Source organism: Cupressus sempervirens, chromosome 8 (assembly GCF_028749045.1).
Source record: "Cupressus sempervirens isolate cs-2001-9-10 chromosome 8, ASM2874904v1, whole genome shotgun sequence".
Classification (NCBI taxonomy): domain Eukaryota; kingdom Viridiplantae; phylum Streptophyta; class Pinopsida; order Cupressales; family Cupressaceae; genus Cupressus; species Cupressus sempervirens.
In genome coordinates this window covers 841,458,188-841,474,150 of record NC_143125.1, presented here as the reverse complement: position 1 = coordinate 841,474,150, position 15,963 = coordinate 841,458,188, and the positions used below count along the sequence as shown (strand labels likewise).

The window sequence follows — 15,963 nt, the reverse complement described above, 5'->3', positions numbered from 1 at the left end:
CCAATTATAATCAGCCTATGGGATTATACACATATAGTTGTGAGCTATCTTTGTGGAAAATATGGAGTGAATGGAACTGCATCTCGTGATGATGAGTGGCTAGACTATTTTGATGCAGTCATTACTGGTAGTGCAAAGATGCAGCCTTCAAATAGTAAGCAACAGTGTTTCATCATGAAGCCATGTAACAATGGTAGAAGCTGACACTTGTGTCATAACCAGCCAAAAATTGACATTTAATCTTGTGTGTGGAGGCACGTGCTATGAATGCCAATGTTCAAAATGGATTTCCAATGATCAGTGGCTGGAAATTTTAATTCAGCAAGTCGGATTTTCTGACAGTCATATAGACCCTCAAAGAATGACCTGTAACTTTTGACTCAGATATTATTTTCAAAATCGCCTTGGTGAGAATGTGGACAACTAGGATTCTAATAACATATCCAAAATTCAGCAAGATCTAACGGTGCAATAATTAGTTATGCCCCCCGAAATCAGGCCTATTTTTACTGTCAGAATTACTTCAAATCCATCCAGCATCTTAAATATTTTGTTTTAAAATAGATTATTCAAATGACAGGTGTCGTGGATAGAAACTTGGGGGGAAGTAAATTACGTTATAATGTTTCAATAAACATTATATCATCGTTAGTGGGAAATGATATTTAAATATCATATGAAGATAGAAAAAGCCGATACAAACCTGATGGTAAAGAGGTTCAATTTCAAGAATCATTTTAATAACTGAAGATGATTTAATCTTATGGAAATAAAGTTGAGGAATTATCAAAATGGTAAAAAAACATTATCAAGGAGAAGCAATGAGAGGGAAATTGAAAAGTTTCCATGGGAATGATTTGAAATGAGAAAGATTTTCAAGAATCAGTTATGGAGTGGAAGAGTTACAAAAAAAGAACAAGTTAAATAAGATAGAGAAAATGAGTGAGAGGGGTTCCATTCTTCTGGCTTCCAGACTGCAGACTTTGGGCTTCAGCCAGGGAGGGGATTTTGCAAAGATCATTCCATTTTCTTGAGAGGTTGTGAGAGGCAGAGCAGGGGCTGTTTTTCTTTTCCAGAACTGTGTGTCTGAGATAGAGATAGGATTTTGATAGCTGATGTAATATTGTGAAAGGAGTTTCTATCTTTCTTAAAACAGTGGTTTGGTTGTAATGTGCACAAGATACTTTGTGATCTTTTGCAGTCAAGGAAGGGAGATTGAGGGTTAAGTATATCAGAACTTTGATTATGGTGTATTTTCCCGCCACTGATTATGAACTTTGTGTCGTATTCAGTTTTCTCTGAATTACATTTCAATATCGTTGTTTTCTTGTTACATTATCAGTTCAAATATCTTTAAAGGCTTTGATTTTCAATTCTCTCTAGAGAACGGAAGACATTTTCTCATGTTTACTTTGTAATGCAGCATTTGGGCATGTGAACTTTGTGTCATCTAATGTTCTTTGCTGTTCTTTCTTTTCAATAATCCTAGTTTCCGCATCTACTTTGTACATACAGGTAGATGTTTGTAATCCTTTTACGCTTTCAGGTTAAAAGTATCCATATTTTAATTCATTGTAAATCATATACGGGGAGCTGTACCCGATAAAATTCAGAGGAAAGTTATCAATCCAATGATAACTTGTCCAATTGTTAGTGCTGATTCGCCTTCTCATTTGGGCATTCAGGGTTATATTTGTATGTATTTTCTTGGAGGACAATCTGTTCACTAACATGGTCATATAGTTGTTTTATAAGCACTGTTCAACCATAGAGCAAGGAAGTGTATAAGGGGAGCACATATTGCACCGTACGGACTAGGAGGAAGGACCATCGTATGGACTGGGAGGAAGTATTGCAGTACGAACTAAGACTGCTGTACGGTCGTATGACTCACACAGAGAAGGGGCACTTGAAACACAATAAAAAGACCAACATACGGACAAGAGAGTGTTGTACACCGTAACAGAGAAGTTATAAAACATCATTACATGGCCGTACGACATAAATTGATACAAGGGACTACACAGAAGAAGGGTGATAGGAGGTTCTATAAAAAAAAAAAAAAAAACAACAACAAATCAAAACATTGACAATGGAAAATGTATGGCACCGAAGTGAAAGACATAAACAGGTAATGAAGAAAACATAAGTGGTTGGCATAAAGAGTATGGGTTCAGAGGAAAATCACAAAAATGGTGTGTTCCATGGACTTTTGTGTGGGTTTGAGGGTGCTAATTTGGTCTTGGCAGCGGAAGCGTTGTCCCTTGACCCTGCTGGGGGCATTGTCCTATAGACCTCCGGTCAGTTCTGTTATCAGTCGTGGGAAGTGTGACTAGTTGATGAGACCTGGAGCTGTTGCAGGCATAGAGTGTCTGTGTGCTAGAGGTGGAGAGAGCATTGGAGCAAGCCTTTCGAGAGGGATGCTACGCTTTGAGGCACTCGGAGTAGGTGTTGGTTGGACTTGAGGCTCTCTTGATGGATGCATAGAGAACTTAGGAGGAGTTGACTATCCAGTTGGAGGCAGTAAGAGCGACACTTGGCTTAGTGTACCTAGGAGTTAGAAGTAGAGAAGGTGGCACGGGTGGCTATCAAGGTCAGCCTGGCTAGGGAGATAGTATTGTGTTAGCAGATGCAACGTGTTTTTGGAGACTAGTTTGGTGTAGGCACGGGAGGAATGTGAATGTGGTGTGAAGGAAAAAGATCTATCCTGTTATAGTTAGTCACAGTTAATGTATTCCATTTTGTTAATTTGTCTCGTAATTTTGTAATTGTCGTTTGGAGACAACTTTACCTTTTGGGGTGGACGATGTCAGTAAATTCTAGATTGTAGCTGACAGGTAGAATTGTATTCGAAAGGGTGCGTGACGATTGAGTCACCCATTCGGGAAAGTATATGTACACCATCCTAAAGGGACTCTGGAACATCATTAGAATCATCATAATCATATTGTAAGCATTGAAGTGCATATTGCGTGTATGAATAAAGTATCTGTTCTATGTTATATCTCACTGTACTATATGCGATAAGTATCCTTTTACCAGTGTTACCCTGGCGCAGGGGTGCGGCAGTGCGGGTGGACGTTGGGACAAGTTTTGGGTGTGGGAAAAAAATAGCCTCAATTTGGGGATGGCGGAGGTGCAGTGGTGGGGGAGCGGAGGGGGGGTTGGGGGGGTAGGGGAGGAGGGGGAGTGGTGGGAGGGGGTTGCATAGTATATATATAATATATATGACTCAAAATGCTAATTATGAAATGATACTTCAATATATTATATAACATTAATATACCAAATATAGTTGAATACAATGAACAGAGAAAATTGAAATGCGATTCACAAACTATAAGTTCAAACTTGAAACTTCACAACCATTACTAATGACCATTTAACAAATTAACTTAGTTCAAGATGCAAGATTCAAAATTCATTGTTCAAATATGATTCTATGAATATCATATATCATAAAAATGCTCATGATGACAATGAGCCGAATAGCATGAAATAGTGAAATAGTAATAATGTATCATAGCCATAGCAAAGCGAGTACAATCAACAAAATGACAAAATGTCAATAATGAGAATGGAATCATCTCAAGTGCTCTCTAATCATCCCCTATACCGAAGTCCTCATCACTGGAACTACTAGACTCCTCTTGAGTATGCATAAACACTTTTTTTTTTTTAAAACTTTTTTCGGCCTCTTCTCGGAGCACCCCGCGAGCACCCAAGAAGCACCTCGCGAGCACCCAGGAAGCACCCGTGCACCCGAGCACCTGGGAAGCACCCAAGCACCGTGTCCCCCCCGGGTGCTCGACGGGTCCAGTAGCGGAAAAACTTCCGGTGGGGGTACTCAGGTGCGTGACGCACCTACACAGGGTGCTTACGCGCACCGGGTGTGCCGGGGTTTTGACTCGGGTGCGTGCACCCAGGTTACACTGCCTTTTACCCTGTACGGTAAACAGGTTGCAGGTTGTCCATCACTAACAATGTCCTTGTATTTGTCAAGCATTGCTTGCACTTCCTTAGGTAACTCTATTTTCTTTCTTGCCTTGTGAGCAACTTCTTGTTTAGGTTTCAGCACTTGTGCAAACCCTACTCCTTCCTCCATAGTCTTCAAGAACTCCTTTTCACCCAGCATGAGGACATTAGAACTTGGAGGTTTCACCTCTCCTTCTTCTATTAAAGATTGGATCTTGAATGTCACACCATCTTTCTTGAAGGAGTATGCATTTTTGGCTCCATCATGCATTGCTAGTTTATCAAACTGCCATGGCCTCCCTAGTAGAAGGTGACATCATCCATAGGTAGAATGTCGCATAACACCTTGGCCTTATACGTTCCTATAGAGAATTCAACCCATGCTTGTTCACTTACAAGAACATTTTGCCCCTTGTTGAGCCATGTAACTTTATAGGAATTGCTATGTGGAACTCTTTTCATATTTAGTTTGCTAGCTGCCTCCTCTGATATGATGTTATTGGTAGAACCTGAGTCTATGATGACCTTCCCCACTTGTCCCATCATCTTGCATTTCACCCTAAATAGTGCTCTTCTTTGGCTTGGTTCTTCCTCTATGGGTTCCTTAATCAATGTCCTTCTTATCATTAAATTTACCAGGGAGATGGCTTCCCTGGATGTAGGGATCCTTGGACTGGGCCATGATCTTTCCCAGTTTATCAGTAAAAATGTAAAAGTATTTTTCCAAGCAAAAAAAAAATCCACTTATATTCTAAAGACATTTTTATTGAAGAGATTACTAGAATCATAGTTGAGATCATGTAAATTGGTCACTGTGAACGTGCATATCTCTAGAGTTATTTATTTTGTTATTCCATGTAAAGCATTTATAAGACATCATTTATAGCTTGCTGCCTATTGCAGTTTGAGGTATGGTTTTTAAAATCTTGGTATCTGCCAGCCTTTTTTAATTGTTTCTCAGCAGGTATCTGTTAATTCTATTATCAACTGTACAGGAGGAAAGTAAATTATATTCTAAACAATGCTTGCGATGTAGATTCTTTATGCAAAGTTATGCTTTGTAGTAGGAATTTGAATATTAGAAGCTATTTGGTGATTGCGTTAATTCACATGTTTTAATAACTGAATATTCATTGACTCTCAAATTGTGGTGAATTTTAAACAGGGTGATTTGGACGACAATGCAGTTGACGTAAATTTTTCTGGAAATGTTCATTTTGATAATGTTCTGCGTCACTATACCCATGATGGAATCCAAAAAATGCCCGTCAAACTTGGTGATGTAAATATTGATGCCAAAGTATTTGGTTCCATATTGAGACCGTGAGTATCATTCACCAATATGTAATATGTAATTTTTTAATCAAATCAGAAACGCCCTAAATGAAGTTCCTTATCTATAATTGAATAATCTAGAAAGTAGTTTGTGTACTGGTCGATCTCATGTATTAATATTTATTTCAGGAGCTATGACATTAAATGGACAGCACCAAAGGCTGAAGGGTCTTTCACTGATGCTCATGGGGAAATTATTATTTCTGATGAAGCTATTACAATTAGCTCTTCTTCGAGTACTTTTGATCTTCTGACAAAAATTGGAATAGCATATCCGAATTTACTCCACTCAGAAAACATGAGTTCAGAGCTCAACGTTGCTTTTACTCCAGATATCAGGAGTGTTGAGGCTGACTTACGTTTGCGGGGTTTTGATATTCTTGGCTTATTTCCTTTTGCTCCCATTGGCTCTTCAAAGCCCATGCATATGAAACTGACAGGCAGGACAAAATTTGAAGGGCATGTAGTAAAATCTTTAGAACAACCAGTTGATGAGAAAGTTGCATGGCAAGATGAATGTGTTGGGATGAAAGCATCAGGACTTGTAGGGGAGGTGCATTTATCAGGAATAAAATTGAATCAGCTCCTAGTAGCACCACAATTGACAGGATCATTGGATATTTCTCCCCAAACTTTTAAGGTACGCTCTTCATAGTTTCGTATGTACACAGAATTTGTACAAATTTCCCCTTGTTGATCTTCAGCTCTAAAGCATATTATAATGCATCTGTATATAGGAAAAGCAATCAAATGCATGCTTTTTATATTTATAATTCAAACAAATATGGTGCTATTTTTACCTTTTATTTTTTTTAATAATCTTTGAGAACAATCAAAAGGAATCAACAAATAGAGTAGTCGTCTTATTGCAGAATAATATTATTGCAGTTGAGCTGTGTATATAGTTGGGAAAGGTTTTTTTATGTGCAGGTCATGACATTTTTCTACAGAAAACAAGATTTCTGTTCATGAGTTTCATCACCATGTGAAGGTAGGGAATGAGCGTGTAGTAAATTTTGGCTTTGCGCTTCTTGGATGAGAAGTTTTGCTTTTGGCATGTTGATAGTCTTTGGTGTTGAGAGTTTCTATTATTTGTTATGTTTTCAGAACAGTACATATGCTTGAGTATGTGATATAGGTAATTTTATTTGAATTGTAGAGTTGAGTATAACATAGGTATCAACGCATGAGGGTGCTGAGACTATCGATTTTAAATTATGTGAGTGGAGGCTGGTTCTATTATGGAGTGTGCAGTGTTGATGAACGAAGCAGTAAAAAATTATCAGCAAGGCTAGTTGTATGTTAAGTCTGGTCTTACAGAGATGTTTAGGAGCTAGTATATTTTGCAGAGCAGATGGCAGTGTGTAAAAAGGAGCAATCACGATAGTTTTGTTTAAAAAGTTTGGTATGAAAATGACAGAGATCAGAGGACTTTGTATGTGATGTAATGAAGGTTTAGATTCAGTTGATTTGAGTTGGTGCTTATTTGAGGTTGATGCCTTAGTCAATTGGAATTCACGCTTAAGTTGCTCGGTATTGGTGTTCAATTTTGTAATATGGATTGGTGCCCACTTTTGTTTATAAGAACTATTGTATGCCGTGGGCTTTTAGCTGAAAGGGTTTTCCATGAGAAATTTGGTGCTTGTGTTCTTAATGTTTGTTCCCTTTTATGTTTATTTGGTTTCATGTATTTAAAATTTTAAATGTATAGAACTCTGAAAAACTAATTCACAACCCCCTCAAGTATTTCTTATGTGCACTTCACTTAGTCGATGCCCAGAACTGACTAATGGGAAAACTCATTTAAAACCACTCTTTAATAGGACATTATGCATGTCACTAACACGAAAGCTGATAATAACACCTGTCATGATGAGCTCCCTATAACTTATTATTACATGAGAACCCACTGAATAGGCTAACTTTAGGCTGCTAGATGGTCTTTCACCTTACAATCTTGCCTTATTGATTGCCCTTATTCAATCTTCCACCCAACCAAGCCTCACTCCCCTCATATAACGTTCATAACTGGTTTACTTCTTGGCAATGCATCACCAGTGTGATCCCAAGTAAACTCATTCAATCAAGTTCAAGAATAGTTCTTGAGCACTTGTCTTCCACACTTACACACTTGTTAGGTTGGAGGCCAATATGGGATTTGAGTGTTCAACCTTGGTTATTTGTCTTCTACCCCTAGATTCAGTATCTTAGGACCAAAACATTCCCTTTCATGCAACAAGCAAGACCCAAAACATCCTTTTCCACCCAATCTCCTTGATTTGCCTAGTTAGGCTTATTTGCCCCAGTTAGGTTGACCTAAAAGGTAATTTGGCTGCAAATTTGACCACTGGGGTTTCTGACAAATCAAAGACCAGCTTGAAATACTCTTTCAGATCTTCAAACAATATCTTACTTTCAGTTTGTGACTTCCCAAATGAGGTACCTTTCCTTTGTAATCTCCCTATTAGGCCTAAAGACCTAATTGCTAGCCTTGTCGACAATTTGGAGCAAAACTTTGTTTTGGCAATCAATCATGACCTCCAATATTTCAAGATAAGATAAGATAAGATACATTTGTATTGTTCAACAAGAGACCAACTAAAGGGTCCATGGGACTGAAAACAAACAAACAGGGAAACACACCCTAGTGTGAGCACCAATGATGTCTGGGAAAGACCAAACAAGAAAGCAAGGAAAGGGAACAAATTGGAAAGGACTAGAGGTAGACTACGTGATATGCTCCCATTTATCTATTGCCAAAATATCAGACTTCAAGCTCAAGCGCTGCTCTACATAGCTAAATTCAGACGATATGCCTCTCTATATTAAGCACAATATCAGAGTTTACAGACCACACAACGTTTAGCACCAGGGAGAACACAAAAAGTCACAAAGAGGAAAAAGTACTTATAAACTATGAGAATAAGGAGATATTTTGTGCCGCTCTAGAACATCAGATTCAAATGGCACATAACAACACAAATTCCAAGGGGGATAGTAATAAGAAAGAGTATATCAGCAGTAGCTTAGTTATTCCTCTAATTCAAAAATCTCCGAAGGGTTGTAAGAGAACAAGAGCAAGGAAAAACTTATGAAACACGTTCCTGTCTAATCCGTGGTATGATGAAGAATGTAACGCTGCCAAAATAGGTCTTAAAGGGAAAAAAGAAAACAAAGCAGCAGTAAAGGAGTACAAACAACTGATCAAATAAAAAAAAGACGAATATGTGACAAATTGAAGGAAGGAGTTAATCAAGTTGGGAAAATTTAATCCTAAAGGATTCTGGAGAGAGTTACAATAGGTTAGAAAACATGCTGAAAATAAAATTACGGATTCTCAATGGCTGGAATACGCAAAACTGTTATATGAGAGACCAGAAGGAGAGACACCCCCCCTACCCCCAATAATCAACAGCTCGATTGACTTATTTTCAATAGAGGACATCAACCTAGGGATAAAGAGTTTAGCAAGTGGTAGAGCCCAAGATTTTGATGGGCTGTAGGCAGAATTCTTAAAATGGGGGGCAGATTTATTGGCACCACACATCCAGAACATTTTCAACAAAGTCTCCCAAGGCTGCTTTCCCACATAATTGATCACTAGCATAGTTATCCCACTTCACAAGAGCGGGGACGTCAACAATCCCTCCAATTATCGCACCATCATGGTGAATCCTGTCTTAGGTAACTATTTGGGAGTATGCTAGAACATAGAATCAGCAGTTGAGTAGAAAAAGAGGAAAAAAGAGCGAAGGGGCAGCTAGGATTCAGACCAAAACACTCCACCATAGATCACTGCATTACCTTGAGATACCTCATAGAAAAGGTTTGGGAGAAACAAGGTGAGGAAGCTTTTTGCTTCTTTGTCAAGTTTAAGAAAGCATTTGATATTGTACCTAGAAATAAATTATGGAGTAGAATGGAAGAAATTTAAGTGCTAAATGAATACAGGGCTACTGTTTACAAGCTATATGAACAGGTTAAAGCCAAAAGCAGAACTAAAGAGGGCATGTTAGAGTGCTTCGGGAGTAACATTGGGGTCAAACAAGGATGCCCACTCTCCCCTATCTTCTTTGGACTTTATATAGACAAGCTGGAAGAATGGATAAACATGGCCAATGTGGAAGGTATCCAAGTTGCTGGTTACATGGTTAGACTGCTTCTTTATATGGATGACCTCATCCTCATCGCTAAGACTGCTAGAGGCTTGAGGGAGCATTTGAGTAAACTAGAGACCTTTGGCACGGGGGTAGGGTTGGAAGTCAACACATCTATGACCAAAATCATGATATTTTCCTTGAAGAAAAGACAACATCAACATGCATTCATATTTAAGGGTAACACATTAGAAATCGTGAAAGAATACAAGTATTTAGGGGTTGACTTCCATTATCAACTAGGGTGGGAAACTTGCAGATCAAAAAGGATAAAAGGGGGATGGAAAGCCTCCTAACTCCTTTTGAACAAGTGTAGGAAAGGAGAATTGTGGGACTGGAAGACTAGGAAAATCCTATTTGGGCTTTTGGTGATCCTTGTTGTACTATATGGTAGCGAAATATGGGGGAGCCATGTATCAAACCATAAATGGCGACAAGTAGAAAGAATTCAAAAACATTTCATCACCACCAACTTCAAAGTCAAATCAACGGTTCCCTATGAGATTCTTTTGGCTGAAGCAGACATGTTTTCAGTGGAAGCCTACGCAATTATCTAAAAAAAGTAGAAAAGATGGGATGCAAACCGCTGGCCTAAGTTAGTGGTTGAGGAGAAGCTAGATTGTCGAAAGAAAACATTGAGGAAACAAAATAATAAATGGCTCAACAAGTGGAACATTGAGTATCAAGAGTGCCTGGAAACCAACATAGAGACAAAAAGGTGGGTATTAGAAAAAGTTATGACTGCTATATGGACAAATCATGTAGGTAGAAAAAGGACCTACTATGTCAACAAATTTAACCACACCTGCGAGGACAGTGACAAAGAGTACCTAGGAGCTGACATCAGAGGTAAGGCAAGAATCTTGATAGCCCAGTTGAGGTCTGGTTGACATCACTTGAGGTGCGAAACCGGCAGATGGAAGATCCCTAAAGAAAGAAGGGAGGAGAGAATTTGTAGGTTTTGTAACAAAGGCACAATGGAAAGGAATGCATGACATACGAGGACATCTGGGTCCAATTCAAGGACACGATACAAGTGAACATTATAAAAGAGCTTTTTGAGGGGCCAAAGACTTGACAAGGTGGCTGCCTTGCTAATGATGCATCTCCACAAAAGAAGGGACAACCTAGAAAAATCTCAGCTGAATATTTAGTGGACCCCCCTTTTTTGGTCCCATAGACCTTTGGTCTCGTGGACGTTAGTAAAACTCATTTCATTTCATTTCATTTCTTCCTATTACTGGACGTTGCTTCTTGCATTTGGCCTGCAACTTGAACTGCTGAAAATAAAACTCGTGTTCTTGCCTATGCTCAAACTGTCAGCTTCCAATTGATTTTTCCAACGCATCCTCTTGCCTATCGAATGCATAACAACCGTTTCTCTGTTTGTCTTTATGACAAAATGGTTAGGGCTTGAGGTCACAAATGATAATGACTTCGCCTTGACACTCCCTCCTTGGATAGCTTCTCTTATCTTCTTTGCGGAAGCTTTTCTTCCACTTATGACTTTGTTTTACCACAACCTCAACTTCTATACCAGATTTCTACAATTAATGTTCACCACGGGCAAGCTTTGCATCCAAGGCGAGTTTGATGTGTTTCAGCGGGGATTCTTTGGGGACTACTTCTGTAGGGACTTGCGGTGATCTCCTTTTGGCCTTTCCAGGACTTTTGTCAATGTTTCGCCTCTATGATAAGTGCTTCCGCAATTTCTCTATGTTGTTCGCGGGTAAATTGAGTGACCTTTTTGTGGGACTCTAATTTGCTTCCATCGGATTGGCTTGTCTCAGTGGGCATGTCTTGATCTGCATACTCTTTCGTGTGATGTCCGCGGGGATATATTCCTGGTTCGCTTCTGTACTTCGTCCGCAAGTTTTATGCTCTCGTACGTGGCCTATGCTATTGCTTCTATGGGAGTCTTTTTACCATCCGTGGGGTCTATGTTTCCGTGGGCCCTTGTGGTGTTTGTGGGTTTGCTTTTGTAGGCTTCTGTGTCATCCATGAGTGACACTCTCGCGGAATCTCGTTGTGTAGTCTGCAGTTGACACACCCGCGGAATCTCGTTGTGTTGTCCGCACACCCATGAACTCTCATTTTTTTTAATAATAATTTTTTAAAGAGAACACAATAGTATTATATTCATTGATTGGTTACCATACATAAATGTATTCCAGACAAGTTACAACCATGTCTCAATCAAAAGGAAGAATGCATACATATAGTGCCCAAGGGGGTGCGAGGCGAATCGTCACGCCCGTGTAACTCCCTCGGGTAGACCAACTGTCTTACTACCCATTTTGCTGACAACGACACTAACATTCATAGTTAAAAGGGAATCAAAGCAGGGAAAGGGTTAAAGAAATGCAAAAGAATAAATAAGGTTATGTGTTATTATAGTAAATTGGAAACTCTGTGAAGAAACTTAGAGCACAAGAACACAATGTGCAAATAATGTAGAGTAGTAATATAATCTCTCTCTGCAAAGGGTGAGAAGGGTTTCTTGGGACATTGATGCAAATAAAATAGAGAGTTCATTTTTCACTTATGGTTATAATTATTCTAGTACAACTAAATGCATGGTTTGTTGGCATACAAACACAATGTTTATTGGCCTCTGAAAACTGGATCTCTAGGTTTCCAAGTTTCACTGTTTTGGGTGGGACGAAATGATTTCCTTAATAAAATTGTATTGATCAAGTGGGCTGAAGAAATATACTACATTAGAGTAAAAAATGCCATAGTCAAACCACAAAACCAAACCTAAAAGGCCTATTATGAATTTGTTTTGTGGTCTCCATGCTAATTTATTTCATGTTTCAACATTGATGAGTTATTTCTCTTTTGGCCTACTATTAGTTTGAATATAGTTCTGGGGTTTTAACTGTGCTTTTAAATAGGTCACATACTCATGTGGTTGTAACAATGAGTCTGATAAATCCTCTTGATTAAATACTTTATAGTTATTTAATATTTTCATAATGTAATATATGGACATTACAAACTTATTTTGAATGTAAATATTTTTCCAGTTTTTACAGGCTCCAAAAGATATTAATATGACATTTACTAATCTACAGATCTTTTGATTCAGTCTGTTTGGCATAAAAAAACAATGAAAGAAGACTGCTTGTATATTTATTAAAATAATCTCTAATTCAATTAATCTAGTGTAAATATTGCCTTTATTATGCATTTGTATTTTTTAATTTTTATACTTTTGTATCAGCTTTGGTTATATCGTTCTCGTTGCACATTGAAGTATATCAAATATGCTAGATGGATGATATGAATAACTCCTGGTTTCCATTGTCTCCATGTTTCATCAGTGGTACTATATTATCAGTTTTTCTTTGTTTAGTTGGAAACACTAACTGCTGTTTCGGGATTGTTCAGCCAACTTAATTTGTACTATTCCCCAGCTTCAATGTAGTATACGATATATTCTCACTGAGGTGTTTGGACAGTATCATGATAAATGCTAATGTTTAATATTTATTGGGAAAATAATTGATTGTACAGTTAGATGCTACAGGAAGACCTGATGAGAATTTGCTTATTGAAATCATTGGTGGTTTACATCTTGCTGGCTCAGAAACTTCTCTTTATGATTTAGTTAAGAGAAAAGTATCTTTATCTCTACAAAAGGGCCAGCTTCGCACCAACATTTTTTTCCAGCCTGGCCATCTAGCAAGCATGGAGGTAAACATTATTGCACATGGTTTTGCATATTGTGGTTATACTGAGTTTTGCAATAGAAGGGAATTCTTACATATTTCTCTCTTTTCTCTTTTATAATTCCAGTTACGTCACTTGCAACTTGATGAATTGGAGCTAGCTTCCTTGCGTGGAATGGTACAAAAGGTTAGTAATCTTTCTGTCTAAATACATTCTTTCTCTATAGGCCCCTGGCTGGTAGACAATTAAGACATTGAGTAGATGCATACACGTAAGAGAAAAAAGGTTTATAGTTTCTTCTGCTGTTTCCCCCCTAAAAGTAGGCTGTTGGTGAAATTATCCTAGTTAGTACATTGCGACCATTCTTTGAGCATGCACACGTACATATGCATAGCCATTGTGATTGTATACAAATGCTCTTTGATATTTACCTATTACAGAGAGCTATACAGCTCTATGCTCAAAGTATTGACTATGTAAATATCATATATAGCTTGACAAATTATAATTAACAAAAAAATTATCAGTATATTTTTTTGGAGAAATGATGAATGCTATTAATAACTTTACAGTTACGTACAAATTTAGTTTTGTTATTGTCAACTTGTGTCCAAACTGTGTGCAAATTTATTCTAGAAAATAAGATGTTTCATTAATTTTTTAATACAAATCTTATATACTTCTATACTGTTTTGATGGAATTTGGTTAACTTGTTTATTTAGGCTATGTATTTGAGTGACTGTTATTGAGTAACATGGATCGTTTCTGCAAATGTAGAATCATGGCCATTGTTATTGATGATCTCCAAATGCAGATTTGGATCTCATATAAATATGAGAGAAGGCATGTCTCTATGGTGTAATCATCATTTACATAATATTATATTAACATGAATAATAATAATAACAATATGTGTGTGTGTGTGTGTGTGTGTTATATACAATTATATATATTATTAACATGGATAAGTATATATAGGAAATGATAATTACCAATAACAATAATGTATAACAGATCAAATCAATCCGACCGAAGCTAAAACTTTAACACTTCCTCTTAGTTAGGGAGGATTGATATGGAACACATTATGCTCGAGTATATGAAGAGATATCATCTCAGTATGATATTCCTAGAATGACATATTTAAGGATATCAACATAAATCCATCAACACAAACACATATATATTAACATATATTACATATGAAATTTGCTTCAATTTACTATGTGTGTAGTCCCTTGTGGACTATTTTAAATTTCTACCTCGATCTGGAATGGATCCAAGGTTGCAACAAGGAGTAATTTCTAATGGTTTCATAAACTTATAAAATTGGTTATAGAAATTTGTTAGGCCACGCGATTTAATTCAAATTCCTTTACCATAGACTTAGTTGACGAACACCTTATCATGGAAAAAGGTAATATTAAAGAGATTACTTTATGAAGATTCCAATCTGATATGGTATATGGTAATCAAATTCACGCACAAGTTTGATATTGAAAATAGACGAGACCTGAAGCTGCTACTCTGAATGAGTTCTTTATGTGTATGAGACTACATTTATCTGAATGCTCCTTTTAAATATTAATGTTCTATGGTGGTCTATTAATGATTAGTCCGTACAATGTCACAGTGCTAATGTATTCTTATTCTGACTATAGATGGTTCATGTACAATCCTTTGATTGCATGCTATATGGTTACATAGTCGTTCATGTTTGAGCTCTTCAATATATAATTGGTAATTCTCCTCCAATACAATTTGAGTATTCTGTTCGACTACCAATTCAGACTAATTCTTCAACATGGTCGAAGGAAGAGATTGGAGATTGATTCTGATATGCCTATGCTAGCGTTGATTGCCTACCTCTTGATTTGTATTTCGATGAACTGGAGATGAAGTTTTTATGCCTGATGATGTAGCCCTTGAACTCTGTTGACTCAAATTTTTCTTCCTACTCTCTTGGCCGTCTATGTTTAATTTCTCCTTCCTTCCTCTTTAACGATGATGTGCCTTCTCATTGCGTTTGACGTCTGAACCTTCCTTCTTTTGCTCGTCCAATGTTGGAGGTTTCAAATTCTTTCTTCTTCGAGGGTTGATTTCTCTTGTATATGTTTCGTTCTCCTTTGTAATTCCCCCCTGATTCGATGCCCTCCTGTCCTTAGCGATTGTTAGTTTTATATGTGCCCGAGGGCATAGAACAGTCGCGACTATTGATGGGAAAGCCTGCGATTTAACAAATAATTGATTTGATTAACTTACGTTTAGTCTCTCATTCGACTATGCATTTCGTTTTTGTATATTTTATTATTGATTGTTTATTGATGTTATAATTTGATCTTATTATGTAATTACAATAATAATTATAGATATATTTTATCATCTATTTATTATTTTATTATTAGTTTATTAATAACTATTACTTGTTAATTTTAATATATTGTATTATTTAATTATCATTATTGTAATAATTCCATCATTATAATTACAATTATAATTATTACTATTTAATATTATATTATTATTTTATTTATTTAATCTTATATTATTTTATTTTATCTTTCCAAGATATTTTCATTATTTAAATCCTTTTTTATATTGATTATGTTATTAATCTCTTTATTATATTTATAAAATAATAATATATTATTATTTATTTTTATTATTAATTTACTTTAATTTTATTATTAAATCTTAAAAATACGGGGACATGACACTATGAGGCTAAATTTCTCAACACTCCCTCTTTAGAAAAGAGAGAATCAAAGCAATTATAATACAAGATTTGAATGCCACCTCAAGTGTGGTCTATGATAGATT

General features: G+C 36.9%; 1 protein-coding gene across 1 annotated transcript in view; it reads left to right on the top strand.

The window, feature by feature from the left end:
• Positions 1 to 15,963, top strand: part of EMB2410 (embryo defective 2410) — a 279,730-nt gene that overhangs the window by 71,711 nt on the left and 192,056 nt on the right. Inside the window, exons 10-13 of the mRNA XM_089795541.1 lie at positions 5,141 to 5,298; positions 5,440 to 5,950; positions 12,987 to 13,166; positions 13,269 to 13,328. Of these exons, the coding sequence (XP_089651667.1) occupies positions 5,141 to 5,298; positions 5,440 to 5,950; positions 12,987 to 13,166; positions 13,269 to 13,328 (909 nt within the window). The remainder of the gene's footprint in view (positions 1 to 5,140; positions 5,299 to 5,439; positions 5,951 to 12,986; positions 13,167 to 13,268; positions 13,329 to 15,963) is intronic.